The sequence below is a fragment of the Triticum urartu genome, chromosome 7A, assembly GCF_056163025.1.
Source record: "Triticum urartu cultivar PI428250 chromosome 7A, HENAU_Tu73, whole genome shotgun sequence".
Taxonomy (NCBI): domain Eukaryota; kingdom Viridiplantae; phylum Streptophyta; class Magnoliopsida; order Poales; family Poaceae; genus Triticum; species Triticum urartu.
In genome coordinates, this window is record NC_141879.1 from 293,658,301 (window position 1) to 293,674,771 (window position 16,471).

The 16,471-nt window shown below is 48.6% G+C and overlaps 2 protein-coding genes and 1 pseudogene across 3 annotated transcripts; all 3 read right to left on the bottom strand.

The window, feature by feature from the left end:
* Nucleotides 1-37: 37 nt before the first annotated feature.
* LOC125520005 (RHOMBOID-like protein 2) lies at nt 38-9,853 on the bottom strand. The gene is made up of 5 exons (XM_048684783.2): nt 9,237-9,853; nt 2,141-2,304; nt 953-1,119; nt 542-789; nt 38-417 (listed from the first exon to the last, which is right to left on the bottom strand). The coding sequence occupies exons 1-5, from the start codon at nt 9,515-9,517 to the stop codon at nt 306-308; spliced, it is 972 nt and encodes a 323-aa protein (XP_048540740.2). The 5' UTR covers nt 9,518-9,853; the 3' UTR covers nt 38-305.
* Nucleotides 9,854-12,417: 2,564 nt separating this feature from the next.
* Nucleotides 12,418-12,969, bottom strand: LOC147959355 (uncharacterized). Its single transcript, XM_087532619.1, has one exon. The coding sequence runs from the start codon at nt 12,967-12,969 to the stop codon at nt 12,418-12,420; it is 552 nt and encodes a 183-aa protein (XP_087388745.1).
* Nucleotides 12,970-13,712: 743 nt separating this feature from the next.
* Nucleotides 13,713-15,757, bottom strand: LOC125521659 (exopolygalacturonase-like; annotated as a pseudogene). The gene is made up of 2 exons (XR_015612162.1): nt 15,219-15,757; nt 13,713-15,110 (listed from the first exon to the last, which is right to left on the bottom strand). The product of XR_015612162.1 is annotated as an exopolygalacturonase-like (transcript).
* Between the last annotated feature and the right edge of the window lie 714 nt (nt 15,758-16,471).

The window sequence follows — 16,471 nt, forward strand, 5'->3', positions numbered from 1 at the left end:
ACTGCAGACACATCACACGTGTGACGTGTCCTTTCCCTTGATGAATTGCTTGCGAGGATTTTTTTTAACAAAAAAATTCAGCATATACCATGACAAAAATCTGGAGGTACGGTCGGCGCAGAATCATGCCGAGGCCAACAGGCACGAAGTAAAATTACATCGTCACGCAAGATAAAGGAGGGATTCAGCTCTGCGAGGCACAAGCCTCTGATGTTGGTATCTGTATAAACACACAAGCATAAAAATGGTTCTCCGGGAGTTGATGCATTTCGGAGAAACGCCGAACGGGGGGAACCGAACCATGTCTAAGTGCTGCACTTCCACCTGGACGAGGGCACGCAGTTGAGGTACCGGCACCAGTGGCAGCCGTCGTTGCCGTTCTTTCCCTTGAAGAGCATCGCCAGGCCGACCACATACCTGCACCACAAGTCACCTCCGTCAGGTTTCAACTAGTAGTAAAGTCTTGCTACAACAAAGTGAACATCTGGACTACACCTTCCTAGTAGTTTGTCATGTCTTGGGATAGAGTGGAGAGACTTACCCAACCAGCAGCAAGAGCAGTGCCGCGCCCCACAGAACATACTGGTACGTCTTGTACTTTGGGGGTTGATCGGTCTGGGGCAGCTCATGCCGTTCCATCCAACCAAATTGAGGCCTTGCCAGCAGCACAAACCCGAAAAGGAACCCGGATACGAACCCACCAATATGCGCAAAATTATCAGCATGCGGTAGTATCCCGATCGCCAGATTGATTGCAATTATGAACAGAAGAGTTGTGATGGCTGCTGCCTGCAAGAGAAAACCAGCTCAAACTTGCATCGAAGCAGTGCAACAAAGTACTCCCTCCATATCAATATATAAGACGGTTTTTTGTGACACTATGACAGCGTCAAGAAATGTCTTATATTTTGATACGGAGGGAGTATTATACTAGTATCTCTATTCTGCTGACCTTGTTGGAATAAATGGTCCAGTTCATAATAAGCTCAGAGAGCATACAGCCAAGTAGACCAAACAAAGCTCCAGGGGCACCGACAGATATGTAGTGATTACGTAAGAACAGTGCAGATAGCACACTTCCACCAAAGCCAGATAGCAGGTAGATGATCCCAATGCGGACTTGCAAGTGCGAAAACTGAAGTCAGTGCACAGGAATTTACTCCGTGGTAACACAAAGGTAAATACAACCTATGCGCAAATCCACATTAATGAAACACGTCGACATAAGGAAAAGAAACAATTCTAAAAAGATCATTGACCCTTTGTAGACATGATCACTGTTCATTGTTTTCAAATAAAGACCAGGAAGCCAAATCTTTATCAGATTTGTGAAACCAATGGCCTTTGTGCAGTAATGCTGGGAAATTTACATGTATATATATATCAAAGGAAATTTGGTCCCCAGGCCTTAGAACCAGATCTCTGTAAATATCTCCACAACTCCTTTCCTTCTGAAAATATTTATCAAAGGAACTCCCAGGCGCTGGGCAAGACTACTGGAGCAAATTGCAACCAACGTCAATGCTTGGAGCAGCTGGTCACCATGTATACCAAGATTGACGGCAGGATGAGGTGGCAGGGCATATATGTTTAGAGGCGTTTTGCTTAGCATAGTTTCAGGACAGCATGTTGTGTAGTAACGTGTTTGATGGGCATGAAAAGCCCGATCACTTTTGGGTGGTTTGTTTCGTATCAATACAAATCGAGGAAACCCCTTCTATAAAAATAATTCAGCAACTACTCCCTCTGTAAAGAAATATAAGAGCCTTTAGATATAAACATTGGGTGCTGCTCATGGTGCATCTGATACTCCCTCACCTTTGTAGAGTTTGACTAACTTTATATTAAAAAATATAAACATTCACAATATGAAATCAATATTATCAGATGCACCATGAAACGTATGTTCATACTATATAGTTTTAGTATTGTAGATATTCATATTTTTAAATATAAATTTGGTCAAACTTTATCCAGTTTGACTTTGACCAAATTTTATATGCAGAGTAAAAAGAAATGGAGGGAGTATAAGACTAGTGTTAGAAGCAGATGACAGTCAACCAAGGTATCTCAATTAAGAAAGATTGACATGCGGCGAAAATGTAAAAATGGACCAATTCAGTACTTCAGTGAAGCTTACCAAAGCCAAATTGCTGTTCAAGGCGGATTCCTATGAATAGCAAGCTCATCATGTTGACAATCAAGTGAATTAGGCCAGCATGGAGCCAGATACAGCTGAATAGGCGCCACCATTGGTGTTGATGAACAACTTTGGCCCAGTCAAGAGCTCCCATCTTCTCCAAACTGCAATATGGGGTATGCACTTCTTTAGGACATTGAGTCCCTTTATTTCCAACATTTTCAAGATGAACAAAACTATACCATGCCAATCCTAACCAATGTATCCCTGATTCCGGATGCCATGCTATCTATCAATTAGTATAATATATTAAAAGCACAATACAACAGAAAAAAGAAATATTTCTGAAATTCTCACCAAAAAGAAAATCTTCCATCCATTTATCCAATAGAATAATGTAACATAACCAGATCTTCAAAATTGCACTCAGATTATGTGGACTTGCACTTTTTAAACATGGTGGCACATACAAAATTACAGCTTGATGGACCATGGGCCTTTTATCATTGTCCAGGACGTGAAGAATTATGTGTGCAAGCAATTTGTGTGTGCCTGAAATCATGTACTCACGGAAAAAAATGAAAACGCTGTGCATACCCTAAACAAAACTAAAAGCAGTGCGCATATCTAAACGGAATTCAAAAAGCGTGCGCTTTTTGGAATTTGATAGGATGTCAGGTTAGACAAAGGAAGGAAGAAAAGAAACTAGAGATATGCGCACTGCTTTTAGTTTTGTGGGGCGCGGCAAGTAGCCCATGGGACGGCACCACCCTCTTCAGTGCCTATGAACTCTCTGAGATTTGGATCTTTTGAGCCTGCTTCTGCGCCCCCGAGACTTTGGAGTGACCGGATAAAGTCTGACGATGTTTTTGAGCACACGTTACCTACCTTAGATTTTGAGGATGCTGAGAGTCCCATTCTCGGGGGCTCGCCGACCTCGGTCAGGGGAGAGGAGGAGTCTAGGCAGGTGGCCACTCCCTTTCCTGCTCAGCGCATTGCTTCTCCTCAGGACGCGGTTTCGGTGGTGGAGGTCTTACCTTCGGGAGGGGGTCCGGGGCAGGTGGCCCCGGCACCCTCTTCTCCTCTCGCGTAGCCAGAGCTGCAGGTGGCGGCTCCGCCTTCTGGAGGGGGCTCGGGGCAGGTGGCCTCGGCGCCCTCTTCCCCTGGGGCGCCTAGGGTGGCCGCTCCTCTTGTGGCGCCGGCGAGCCCCTCTTGCCAGAGGGCCGGGATGGGTGGGGAGTATGGGCAGGCGGCCCATGCATTCCCCTCCCCCAGTTCGTCTCCGACTCTTTGCCGCGGTGCGCGGTCGACGTCGGCGGCGCCGTGGAGCTCCCCGCCGCCGCTTTCAGGCGTTCCTGCTGTTTCGTCGACGGAGGCCGACCGGCTGCGTGTTAGGGGTGAGGCAAGAGGCCCCACCCCGAGCAGGGTCACTCGGGAGGAGGTTATTGCGTTTGGAGGGATTCCGGATCCGGTCTCTGTGGGGCGACGGTTGAGCTGCCGTCTCCAGGATCATCCGGAGGCTGATGACATACAGCAGCGGTGCGCCATGAGGGCGGCCAAGCTTCGTGACGTTGAGGTCACTACTGGTATGTCGGTTAATACCTCTAATTCCATTTTGCATTTTTCTAATGAGGAGATTATTAATAATGCAAACCAATTAGGAGTTTCACTAGGTAGTAATGATAGTGAAATTTCAAATTCCGTTAATGATATCCTGGATTTAGAGGCGGAGCGGGCTTTGAAGATGATTCGAAACTTAGCAGCGGTTAAACCCATGAATGACTCCGACATTGATGCTTTGGGGGTCAGGGTGCTCGATAATTTTTGTGCGGATCTTCTACCACCCCTCGCTGAGTCTGAGGAGGAGGATGACACCTCTGAGGCTGTCGTGGTTAGGTCCACTTAGCCTGGTTATGAGGACCGGCTGGAGGGTCAGAACAAGCCTAAACGCAAGTGGAAGCGGAAGATTTACCCGGTTTCAGCAGTGCGTAGGAGTGCTAGGATCCGTACTGCTAAAAAATTTCATGACGAAATATGAAAGGAATCTTTTGGAATAGCAGAGGTCTGAAAGACTTGGCTAAAAGAAGGTTTCTTGCAGAGGCGTCCATCGAGCATAGGCTAGACTATCGCATTGTCGGAAACTGGTAGAGATAATTTTTTGCCACAGTTTCTCAATACTTTATCGAGAGGTATTGATTTTGATTCGCATTGTCTGCCGCCGAGAGGAAGATCGGGTGGGATCTTACTCAGAGTTAGATGCGATTCGCTCGAAGTCCGAAGTGTGGTGATGGGAGACTTTGCAGTTAATTTTCGGGTGCGGTCGAAGGCCGATGGGTTTAATTGGGCTCTGGTGGCGGTATATGGTGCCGCACAGCCCGAACTCAAACCTGAGTTCTTGGCTGATCTGGTTTGGATTTGCGGTTCTGAGCAGCTTCCAATCCTGGTGGGGGGTGATTTCAATATTATTAGAAGGCGTGAGGAGAAGAACAATGATAATTTCGATGGGAGATGGTCATTTATGTTTAATACCATCATTGAAAGCTTGGATCTGCGAGAGATAGAGCTTTCGGGAAGAAAATTCACCTGGGCTAACGCATTGCCAAATCCAACGTTTGAAAAGCTGGATCGAGTACTAGCTAGCGTCGAATGGGAACAGAAGTTTCCCTTCGTAACAGTTTAGGCACTTTCCCGTGGTATTTCTGACCACACGCCTTTATTTGTAGACACCGGTGAGGCTACCCATTTGGGAAACAAAAAGTCGTTTTCGTTCGAGCTAGCTTGGTTTGAATGAGACGGCTTCTTTGATCTTGTAGCCAGGGAATGGGCTAAGGATGCTGGAGGCAGGACTGCGCTTGAGCGTTGGCAGAATAAGATCAGGCACTTGAGAAGTTTCCTACGTGGGTGGGCTAAGCATATTAGTGGGATTTACAAGGTCAAAAAGAAAAGGCTCCTTACCCTTATTCAGTCCCTAGATGTAAAAGCCGAATCCACGGTTCTGCTGGCCTCGGAGCTTCATGCCAAGCTTGACGCGGAGATGAGATTGAAAGAGCTTCTTCGTGAAGAGGAATTAAAGTGGGTGCTGCGGGCCAAGGTCCGACGAGTTGTCCAAGGGGACGCGAACACTCAATTCTTTCACATGATCGCCAATGGCAAACACAGAAAGAAGAGGATCTTTCAGCTTGAACAAGATGAAGGAACGATTTTAGGACAGGAGAACCTAAAATTATACATAACCGAGTATTACAAGCAGCTGTTTGGGCCTCCAGAGGATAACTGTGTTTCTCTGGATGAGTCTAGGATTGAGGATGTTCCTCAACTTACTGCTGTTGAGAATGATATTTTGGCTGCTCCTTTTTCCGAGAAAGAGGTGTTTGAGGCCATCTCGCAGATGAAAAATAATAAGGCTCCCGGTCTGGATGGATTTCCGGCGAAGTTCTATAAAAAGTGTTGGCATATTATTAAGTGGGATTTGTTGCCGTTGTTCCATGATTTATTCTCTGGACAGCTTCAGCTATTTCAACTGAATTTTGGAACGATAACCCTGCTTCCTAAGAAAACAGAGGTTGTGAGAATTGAGCAATTCAGGCCCATCTGTCTTCTTAATGTTAGTTTCAAAATCTTTACCAAGGTCGGGACTAATAGGCTCACGCAGATTGCGCATTCTGTGGTGCAACATTCCCAAACTACTTTCATGCCGGACAGAAACATCCTAGAAGGGGTTGTGGTCCTTCATGGAACGCTCCACGAGTTGTTTTCAAGGTGGATTTCGAGAAAGCGTACGATAAAGTCAAATGGCCTTTCCTTCAACAGGCCTTACGCATGAAGGGTTTTGATGAAGCCTGGCGACGCCAGGTAGAATCTTTCACGCAAAAAGGGAGTGTTGGAATTAAAGTGAATGATGACATAGGTCATTATTTCTAGACACACAAGGGCCCGAGACAAGGTGATCCAATGTCTCCTATTTTGTTCAACATTGTGGTTGATATGTTGGCAATTTTGATAGGTAGGGCAAAGGAGGCTGGTCAGGTGGGTGGCTTGGTGCCTCATCTAGTTGATGGAGGTGTGTCTATCCTACAGTACGCTGATGATACGATCATCTTTATGGAGCACGACTTGGCAAAAGCGAGAAATATGAAGCTGGTGTTATGCTTATTTGAACAATTGACCGGGTTGAAGATTAACTTTCATAAAAGCGAGTTGTTCTGTTTTGGTAGAGCCAATGAGGAACAAGAGGCTTATAGGCAATTGTCTGGATGCGAATTGGGGACATTACCTTTCACGTACTTAGGTATACCCATTCACCATCGTAAGCTGACAAACAGAGAATGGAAGTGTATCGAGGATCGGTTTGAGAAGAAACTGAGTTGCTGGAAGGGCAAACTCATGTCATACGGAGGCCGATTGATTCTTATTAATTCGGTGGTCACGAGTATGCCTATGTTTCTCTTGTCTTTCTTCGAAGTCCCAGTTGGTGTTAGGAAAAGGCTGGACTTCTATCGATCCAGATTCTTTTGGCAGAGCGATGAACTAAAAAGAAAATACAGACTCGCCAAATGGGATATCATCTGTGACCAAAGGACCAGGGGGGCCTTGGCATTGGGAATCTTGAAGTCAAAAACAAATGTCTTCTCAGTAAGTGGCTGTATAAGTTATCAGTTGAGACTGATGCCACGTGGGCGCAGATTCTCCGAAGTAAGTATCTGCAGTCCAAAACTTTGTCCCAGGTGACAGTGAGACCGACGGACTCGCCTTTTTGGAAGGGGCTCATGAGAGTCAAAGCAGCCTTCTTCAATAGGGCAAAGTTTATAATCGGTAATGGCACTACCACACGTTTCTGGGAGGATACCTGGCTTGGAGAGACGCCGCTGGCGCTTCAGTATCCGTCCTTATATAGTATTGTTCAACGATGTGATGCTTATGTTGCAACGATACTGCAGTCCATCCCCCTTAATATTCATTTTAGGAGGACGCTTGTTGGCAACCGATGGGAAGCGTGGCTTCATTTAGTGAGTAGACTTATGGAGGTTCAGCTATCTCAACAGCCCGATCAGTTGTGCTGGAAGCTTACTAGGTCTGGAGAGTTCACAGTTAAATCGATGTATATGGATATCATCAACTCTAGCGCCATTCCTAGTTCCGAATAATGTTTGGAAAGTCAAAGTTCCTTTGAAAATTAAAGTGTTTATGTGGTTTGTACATAAACAAGTCATATTAACAAAGGATAACTTGGTAAAGCGCAACTGGACAGGATCTACTAGGTGTAGTTTCTGTGATCGGGATGAAACTATCAAACACCTTTTTTTTTATTGCCCGTTGGCCAAAGTTTTGTGGCAGACGGTGCACATTGCCTTTAACATTACTCCTCCGAATTCTGTCAGTACGTTATTTGGAACGTGGCTTGTTGGGATAGAGTCCGAAACAGCTAGACACATTCGCGTAGGAGTATGTGCTTTATTGTGGGCAATTTGGAACTGCAGAAATGATTTGGCTTTTAACAGAACAACAAATATTCATTTTTTGCAGATTATATTCCGAGCCACTGCGCTGATCCGTATGTGGTCGTTACTCACTCCGATGGAGGCCAGGGAGCGTTTGGTTACTGGATCTGTCCGGTGGGAGATGGTAGCACGGGATATTTTCAACCGGTTTGGATGGCGGTCATGTAATAGGATAGGGGATTAGTTTTCCTATCTTTGTTATGCTAGCCGGTTGAGGCCTATTGGCTTTTGTGTTTTTGGCGTTGTGGCTCTTTGTGAGCTTGCCGTTACTTTTGTTTCAGACTATAAGACCTTGTTGAACCTATTTGCTTATTTATAAAGGTGGCCGTATGCATCGTTCTGGTGCAGAGGCCGGGGAGTCCCCCCTTTTCAAAAAAAAACAATCAGTGTACTGATTAAATTCACACATAAACAATACTTCTGATCACGGTCTAATGTTGTTATAAGTAGCATATTAGTGCATACTTATGCAAGTTCAAAACATTAAAGATGATTAAAGACGTTTACTAGTTTGCGCAGGACACCATGATATTTGTATATATAATGAGATCACATTACAACAGAAAAAGATAGATATGCCAGCTGATCTGATGTTCATGTAAGTAACATAACATATGTGTATAGCAGGCCACATGTGATAGAATTAATAAAGTACAACGGATAAAACAACATTTTTTTGTTCCAGTCCAATGAGAGAAGAGAAGTCCACGCCTAACACTATCTTAGATTGCAGAGGCAATATAATTATGAAAGTCAATGTGGTCAACATAGATATTGCAGTGTACCTACCATAGATATGATTATTTTGAGGGATATAGCTATGATTTTAATTTGCCAGTAAGTGGCGTATCCACGAGAAAACGAATGCTAGATAATAAAAGATACCTTGCTAACTCTCTGTACCATATAATTTGAAGTACTAGTTAAATCAGCTACTGTTTTCCGTCAAACAAATAAGCAAAAGATACTCCCTCCGTCCGGGTTTATTAGGCCTAAAGACAATTTCTCTTATATCAAGACACATAGTAATTTGCTCACATTAATTCTTTCATTCCACTTCCAATGCACTCTCTCACATGCATGCAGCCAATGAAAAAGCACGCATGAGGTGTATTAATTTCCCGGCCATGACACCAACAACAATAGTTTTCAATGCAGCCAATGAAATGGTTACATACATGCACTTTTTCAAAGCGAGGCATTATAAAAAGGGACATGCTTGTAATGCTGTGAGGCCTAATAAACCCGGACGGAGGGAGTACCTTTGTAAAATCGAATTGTTGCAGGTATATTTTGCATTGCTCCACAACTAAATCACCTACTGTTTACCAGTAGTAATGCAGATCTAATTAGTCAATATTGCCCAATCTCCCCCATTTCCAGACTAGCAACTAAAAATTGCGACGAGTGATAGCGGTGACACAGATATCCAGCCAAACTGCAATCCCCCCATTTTCATTTCGCTTCAAATCCCACAGTAAACACAGCAGAAACCCCCAACTTGTGCTGCAAGTACTCCACTGACAAGATCCCCCACTTTTGATTTCGAAATTAAACTGTAATATTAATCATGAGGTGAGTGTGAGTGTGAGACTTACGTGGCCGAAGAGGGGCCGAGGAGCGGGTTCTCGCGCAGCGGCTGGAAGGAGAACTGGCGGAGGAAGCCGGCGACGCAGCGCGCGTCGCCGCCGAGGGGGCTCCCGTGGCGGGGGCAGTCGTTGAGGTACATCTCGACGGCGAAGACCGAGACGCAGGCGCCGAGCACGGTGGGCACGAGCCACGGCCACCACTGGCGCTCGTCGTAGCCGGTGCCGTACTGCTGGTACCCCGCGCCCGCCCTGCCCGCCTTCCCCTCGCCGCTGCCGCTGCCGCTCGCCATGGTCCCTAACGCGCGCGCGAAGTCTGGTCTAGCTAGCTAGGGCTGCCCCCCTCGCTGGCGCTCCGTGGCCTGTAGTTATAGCAGCGGCCGCGGGCCGGGGGAGGGGAAGCGGCGACGTACGAGCTGTAGTGTGTGGGAGTGTAGGAGTAGTGGAAGGTGCTTGGCGTCGCGCGCGGCTTGGCTTGGAAGCGAGGAGGGGGGTGATAAATGGTGGAGAGTGAGGTGAGGTGGCCGCCGCGCCGACAGTCAGTGACTCAGTGTGGCCGTGAGACTGGCGTCTGGCGCGTCGGGACCGTGGGCCGTGGCGCGGCGCGGGCGTGCCGGCGACAGTCTCGGGTTAAGGATTGGTTAGCTAGCAAGCTACTGTAAACTGGACGGTTATGCAGCTAGTAATGCTTATCCTTGGGAGGCAACATCAGAGAGCTTATCTGAACTGGACGGTACGCAATCTTTCTAATGGAATACGCATCAAAATGTGTGACGTTCGTAATACAGGATGTGCGAGACGGCACGCATCCTCAGCTCACGTTTTGCACATTTGCTCTTGTCAGAACCAGAGCGAGGACAGGAGAGAGAGGTTTTGTGCAACACTTGCTTTCATTGATTACAATGCTTACACGTATATGTACGTACAGAGCTCAACTAACTCACACAGAGCTCAACTAGGTTGGCTATTTTCTTTAGTAAGCAATAAACAGCAGAGATTTGACGGGGATGCCGAGCTCCCGCTACTTGATCGAGAAAAAGCTGCTCCTTCCCCTTGAATTCTATAGCTTTATTTACAGGCTTAGAGCAGCTTCAATGGGGCGACCTATTTTATCCGCAGCCGTCCGTTTGGATTGACGCGGATAAAAAGGTTGGCCCAACGTGCCGATCTAAATGGACGTGTGTCCGCTTTCGTCCGCTTGCCGACCCAATCCCAGTTCATTTTTGAGCCTGATTTGCGTCGGCGCGGACACAAGACGGACGCGCGCGCTCGCCCTTTTTTCTCACCGGGTGTAGGATCGAAAGTATGTCTAGAGGGGGGTGATTAGACTACTTGACCAAATAAAAACTTAACCTTTTCCCAATTTTAGTTCTTGGCAGATTTTAGCTATTGTAGGACAAGTCAAGCAATCATCACACAATTCAAGCAAGCATGCAAAGAGTATATTGGCAGCGGAAAGTAAAGCATGTAACTTGCAAGAATGTAAAGGGAAGGGTTTGGAGAATTCAAACGCAATTGGAGACACGGATGTTTTTCCCGTGGTTCGGATAAGTGGTGCTATCCTACATCCACGTTGATGGAGACTTCAACCCACGAAGGGTAACGGTTGCGCGAGTCCACGGAGGGCTCCACCCACGAAGGTAACGGTTGCGCGAGTCCACGAAGGGCTCCACCCACGAAGGGTCCACGAAGAAGCAACCACCCACAAAGGGTCCACGAAGAAGCAACCTTGTCTATCCCACCATGGCCATCCCCACGAAGGACTTGTCTCACTAGCGGGAGATCTTCACGAAGTAGGCGATCTCCTTGCCCTTACAAACTCTTTGGTTCAACTCCACAATCTTGTCGGAGGCTCCCAAGTGACACCTAGCCAATCTAGGAGACATCACTCTTCAAGAAGTAACAAATGGTGTGTAGGTAATGAACTCCTTGCTCTTGTGCTTCAAATGATAGTCTCCCCAACACTCAACTCTCTCTCATAGGATTTGGATTTTGTGGAAAAAGATTTGAGTGGAAAGCAACTTGGGGAAGGCTAGAGATCAAGATTCATATGGTAGAAATGGAATATCTTGGTCTCAACACATGAGTAGGTGGTTCTCTCTCAGAACATATGAGTTGGAATTGTGTATGTGTTCTGATGGCTCACTCCACGAATGAAGAGGAGGTGGAGGGGTATATATAGCCTCCACACAAAATCCAACCGTTACACACAGTTTTCCAATCTCGGTGGGACCGAATCAACAAACTCGGTCGGACCGAAAAGGTAAACCTAGTGACCGTTAGAGATTTTCGGTGGGACTGACATGCAACTCGGTAGGACCGATATGGTTAGGGTTTGGGCATAACGTAATCTCGGTGAGACCGATTACACAAACTCGATGAGACCGAATTTGGTAATTAGCTAACCAGAGAGTTGGTCAGGCAAACTCGGTGGGACCGATTTGCTTTTTCGGTGAGACCGAAAAGTTACAAAAGGGAAACAAAGAGTTTACATTGCAATCTCGGTGGGATCGATTCGCTCTTTCGGTGAGACCGAAAAGTTATGAAAGGGAAACTGAGAGTTTGCAATCCCATCTCGGTGAGACCGAGATCCCTATCGGTAGAACCGAATTGCTAGGGTTTGGCAGTGGCTTATGACAAATGAAACTCGGTGGCGCCGGATAGAAAGAATCGGTAGGATCGAGTTTGGCTTAGGGTTTAGGTCACAAGTGGATATGGGAAAGTAGTTGAGGGTTTTGAAGCATATCACTAAGCACATGAAGCAAGAGGCTCATTAAGCAACACATCATCCCTCCTTGATAGTATTGGCTTTTCCTAAAGACTCAATGTGATCTTGGATCACTAAAATGTAAAATGAAGAGTCTTGAGCTTTTGAGCTTGAGCCAATTCTTTGTCCTTAGCATTTTGAGGGTTCCACTTTCACATCCATGCCATGCCAATCATTGAGCTTTCCTGAAATAATCATCTTAGAATAGCATTAGCTCAATGAGCTATATGTTGTTATGAATTACCAAAACCACCTAGGGATAGTTGCACTTTCACCGGGGCCGCTGGTCGGTGGCACATTGGATTCACATCCTCGCCCGCTTGCTACGTCGCCGACCATTTTTTCAGATAAAAATGGATACATAGATAATTCTAGCGTACACAAATAAAAAGAAAAGAGCACTACTCGTCGATTTCTGACTCCGACTCAGTAATGTCTTCCTCCGAATGTCTCAATGTAGGCGTCAGCATACGCCTCGTCTTCAAAGTCCCAACCCGCCGTTTCTCGTAGTTTCAGTTTCAATTGAGCTGCCTGCTTCCGCGAACGCTTGTCCTCCCGATAGGCAGCTCGCTCCCTCCTCTTCGCGTCCCTCTCCGATCTCAATTGCTTGTAGAACCGGCGCTCGTCAACGATGTCCTGCGGAAAGCCTCCGCGCCACACCACCAAGGCTTCCACGTCCTTCTCTACGATGGCGAGGCGACGCTGCTGCCTTCGGTGGACACGACGACCCTCGTCGATGAAAAGCCGCGGGAGAGGCGCAGGCTGGCTCGACACGTTGGGAAAATTCATATTCATATCCCGACGAGGCCTTAGGAGGCGCCACGCCGCCGCGTCGTGCGCGCGGGCTGCCTCCTCTGCGGTGTCGAAGGTGCCGAGGACGAGACATTTCTCGCGAAACCAGATCTCGGCGGAGAAGCTGCCGGAGCGGCGCTCGCGGACTCCGTGAAAATCCGAAGCGCCTAGGCGGCGGATCGACATGATGGCGCAGAGGCGGCGAGAGTGGGGCGGCCGACAGAATGTGAAGGGAGCGCCTTCTTTATAGCGAGCGCCGGCCGCGGTGCGCGCGCGAACCTTTCCCGCGCGCTGGAGCGCCAAAACCAACGCGCGCTAGGCCGCTACCCTGCGCGCGAGCCTTTCCCGCGCGCTAGAGCGCCAAAACCAGGACGACAGCATAATGTTAAACATGCGCGGTCATGAAATGGGTCGGCCTGTTGGACGCACTGCCGACCCAAAACTAAAAAATGATGGACGGCGGACGAACGATCGATCCAAACAAACAAAAAAACAAACAAAAACATCATCCATTTGAATCGGCCTGTTGGAGTTGCTCTTACAGCCTTCATGGCATGATCGACGCGAACGTTGTTAGCGATTGAAAGTGAGCGCGTGTCCTCTGGTGGCCGTTGAGTCGATTCGTGTCCGGGTGGTGGCATATGTGCACCGACGGATTCGGCAGTTCGCGCGTCTTTGTGCTTCCAGCGAGCGCCGTCGATGGCCGATCGACCGGAACCGCGGAACCATGCACATGACTGGTGCTGTGTCGCTACAGCTACAGGCATGCAGCCGGTTCTCTATCGCAATCTCCTCCTGTTGGTCCCCAAGCTTATTTGTCTTTTTTTTAACACACCGAAGCTTTACTTGTCGTGCTGTATCACAAGGAATTCATGGCCGTGATCTTTTCATCAAGTTGGTACTGCTTGATTTCTGAATTCCAACAAAAGAAAGAAACTATACTGCTTGTATGCAAATTTTCAGCTCGAAATTAACCTGATTATTATCATCCTGCAAAAAATCATCTTCAAACTTTAAACCAAAATCAAGCAATTCTCAAGCAAACCCGATAGGTCCTGCATACTACTAACGTGTAGTCCCAAAAAGAAGCGCCCCTACAGCGCTCGACGCCTGCAAGCGTAAAACCGTGTGAACTCTTCTTGTCGGTCAGAGAAGAATGGTTTGGTTATTCAGCGTCCGATGGCAGTCCGTGAGCTTCTTGAACCCACAGGCTGGGCGCCTGCGCCTCCAAGGCGGGCGCCCCCCGCACGTTGGCGAACTGCGCGTGGCACGGCTGGTCGCCGCAGCGGAGGTTGATGCCGTCCAGGCGCACCCCGCTGCACGGCTGCTCCTCGCTGCACCGCAGCTGCACCGCCACCTTGCTGCTCGACGTCCCCTGGATCCTCCTGAAGGTCACATCGCTGATCTGCACCCGCGACGGCTTGTCGACGTCGGAGCAACGGCCGTGGGGGCAGTACCGCTGGTCGATGAGGATGGGGTTGGACACGTCGGCCATGATGATGTCCTCGAAGGTGATGTTGGAGGCCCGCCCCGGCGGCGACCCGGGCCACGTCTTGATGCGCAGCCCGTTGGTGGTGCCGCGCACGGTGCAGTTCCGGATCACCAGCCCGCGCACGTCCTCCTCCCCCTCCTTCCTCCCCAGGCTGCCCACGCTGATGCCGTGGCCCGGGCCGCAGATGATGCCGGTGACCACCACGTCCGAGGAGCCGGGGCCGACGGACACGCAGTCGTCGCCCGTGCCGATGACCGAGTCGGCGATGCGGACGTGGCTCGAGCAGCCGACGTGGATGCCGTCCGTGTTCCGGCTGGACGCGGGGGCGTGGATGCGGAGGCCCTCCGCCGCGACGCGGCTGCTGCGGTGGAAGCTCAAGTGGAAGCCCCGGCTATCCACGAACCGCAGGCCCCTCACGGTCGAGTTCGTCACGCCGTCCAGCTCCAGAGTCTGCACAATGGCCGGCAAAATCACCTCACCGTCTCGTTCAGTAAAATGGAAATGACACAAATTTGATCGATTCAGTATTGGCGGCCGGCGTGATCACCGTCGTTTTGGCATTGTTAGTCCTAGCGCCGCCCTGGCCGTCTAGGGTACCGGCGCCGGTGACGAGGAGGTTGCTCAGGGCGCTGAACGTGATCCAGTCATCATCCGTTAGGTGGCATCCACCCGTGCACGGCCGTAGCACGCCGTCGATCACCACGACGGGCGCGCCACCGCTCTTGCACGGGCCCGAGAACTCCACGGCGCCGACGGCGAAGGTGCCCTCGGGGATCAGCAGCGTCGCGTTGCCGGCCGTGGAGCTGCACGCGGCGCGCCATGCCGCCAAGAATGCCTGGAAAGTCAGTGGTGGTGAGTGGTGACACGGGAACACGACACATGGGTTCAGAAACGAACGGAAAACACAGGAAGCAGCGAGTCCAGTCTGCAGCAACGCACTCACGTCTTTGTTGTCTTTTCTGCTCGGCGCCGCTCCGTACTCTGTAACGTCATAAAGGCCGTCGGCGGCGGCCCCAGTGCTCTTGCAGTGAACATGGCGGCCGGCAAGCACCGCGAGCAGGTACAGCATCAAGGGGACCATGAGGACTGTAGCCATGGCTGTTGGGATTGGAAGTTCAGACTTCAGAACCGCCTAGTGTCTGCAGGGATCTTCGTATCTTATATGTACACCGTTACATACATGAGCGTCGATATTCCATGAATTGAAGACTTCATGCAAATATAAACGTAACCTCCTCCAAAATGAAAGATGAGCGCAATTGAGCGCTTTTATTATTGTTTGGTGCTACTTGTAACTCCTCTCCAACGTAAATCTATTCGTTTCTTCTGCAAAATGCTTAGTGGCCAACGAAGGCACCCGAGTATTCAATCCCCTTTGACGAATGTTGAGGCAAGAAAAATAAACGAGGTTAGAGGGGGAAGTTCCCTCCCTTAACATTCGTTGTTAGGTAGGAGGGGAGTTTCGAACTCAGCTGGCTTAATTGGAAATAGGACGCACTTGCCATTGGGTCAGGAAAAGAATTTTATGAGACCAGGTCTTATGTGAGATCCATTTTGATGAATGACACGTGGCATTCACAAATCACAAAGCATCCCCCACCCCGACTTAAAATCAGGGGAGAGAGAGATTAGATGCTTTGTGATTTGTGAATGCCACGTGTCATCTAATCTCTCCTCCCTGATTTTAAGTCGGGGTGGGGGATGCTTTATGATTTGTGAATGCCACGTGTCATCCATCAGGATGGGTCTCACCTACTAACCGTAAGACCTGGTCTCATATAATTTTTTTCCTTGGCCCAGCAGGCTAAAAGACCAGTTGGTCCTAGGAGGAACCAGGGCAAAAAAAAGATGAAAGTGAGGCTCGAACCCTTGCTGGCCCATACACAAGAGAAGATTTTTAGAGAAAAGGCATCAGCCGAGTTTGAGATGGGGCTCGAGACTAGCTTAACTTTGAATTAACAAAGCCATCAACCGGCCAAGAATATAGATCACAAGTAACCGAAAAAAAGAAATACAACATGATAAGATACATAGCCGTCGAAAAGCAGCTAACTAGCCTCAAATGCTACAAGCTAGAGGGTAAATCAGAGAAGCACGCAAGTGAAGACATCGAGGCCCTCCTCCGAGAACGAAGCACGAGGGAACCAGGACCATGCTGGCACAAAGGAGAAGGGGATGACTGGCATCAAGAGAGAA

Coding starts and splice junctions, on each gene's coding strand:
- LOC125520005 (XM_048684783.2), bottom strand. CDS start 9,517: ATGGCGAGCGGCAGCGGCAGCGGCGAGGGGAAGGCGGGCAGGGCGGGC. Junction 1,120..2,140: donor TGAACAGCAATTTGGCTTTG/GTAAGCTTCACT, acceptor CGCACTTGCAAG/TCCGCATTGGGATCATCTAC. Junction 418..541: donor CTGCTCTTGCTGCTGGTTGG/GTAAGTCTCTCC, acceptor CTTGTGGTGCAG/GTATGTGGTCGGCCTGGCGA.
- LOC147959355 (XM_087532619.1), bottom strand. CDS start 12,969: ATGTCGATCCGCCGCCTAGGCGCTTCGGATTTTCACGGAGTCCGCGAG.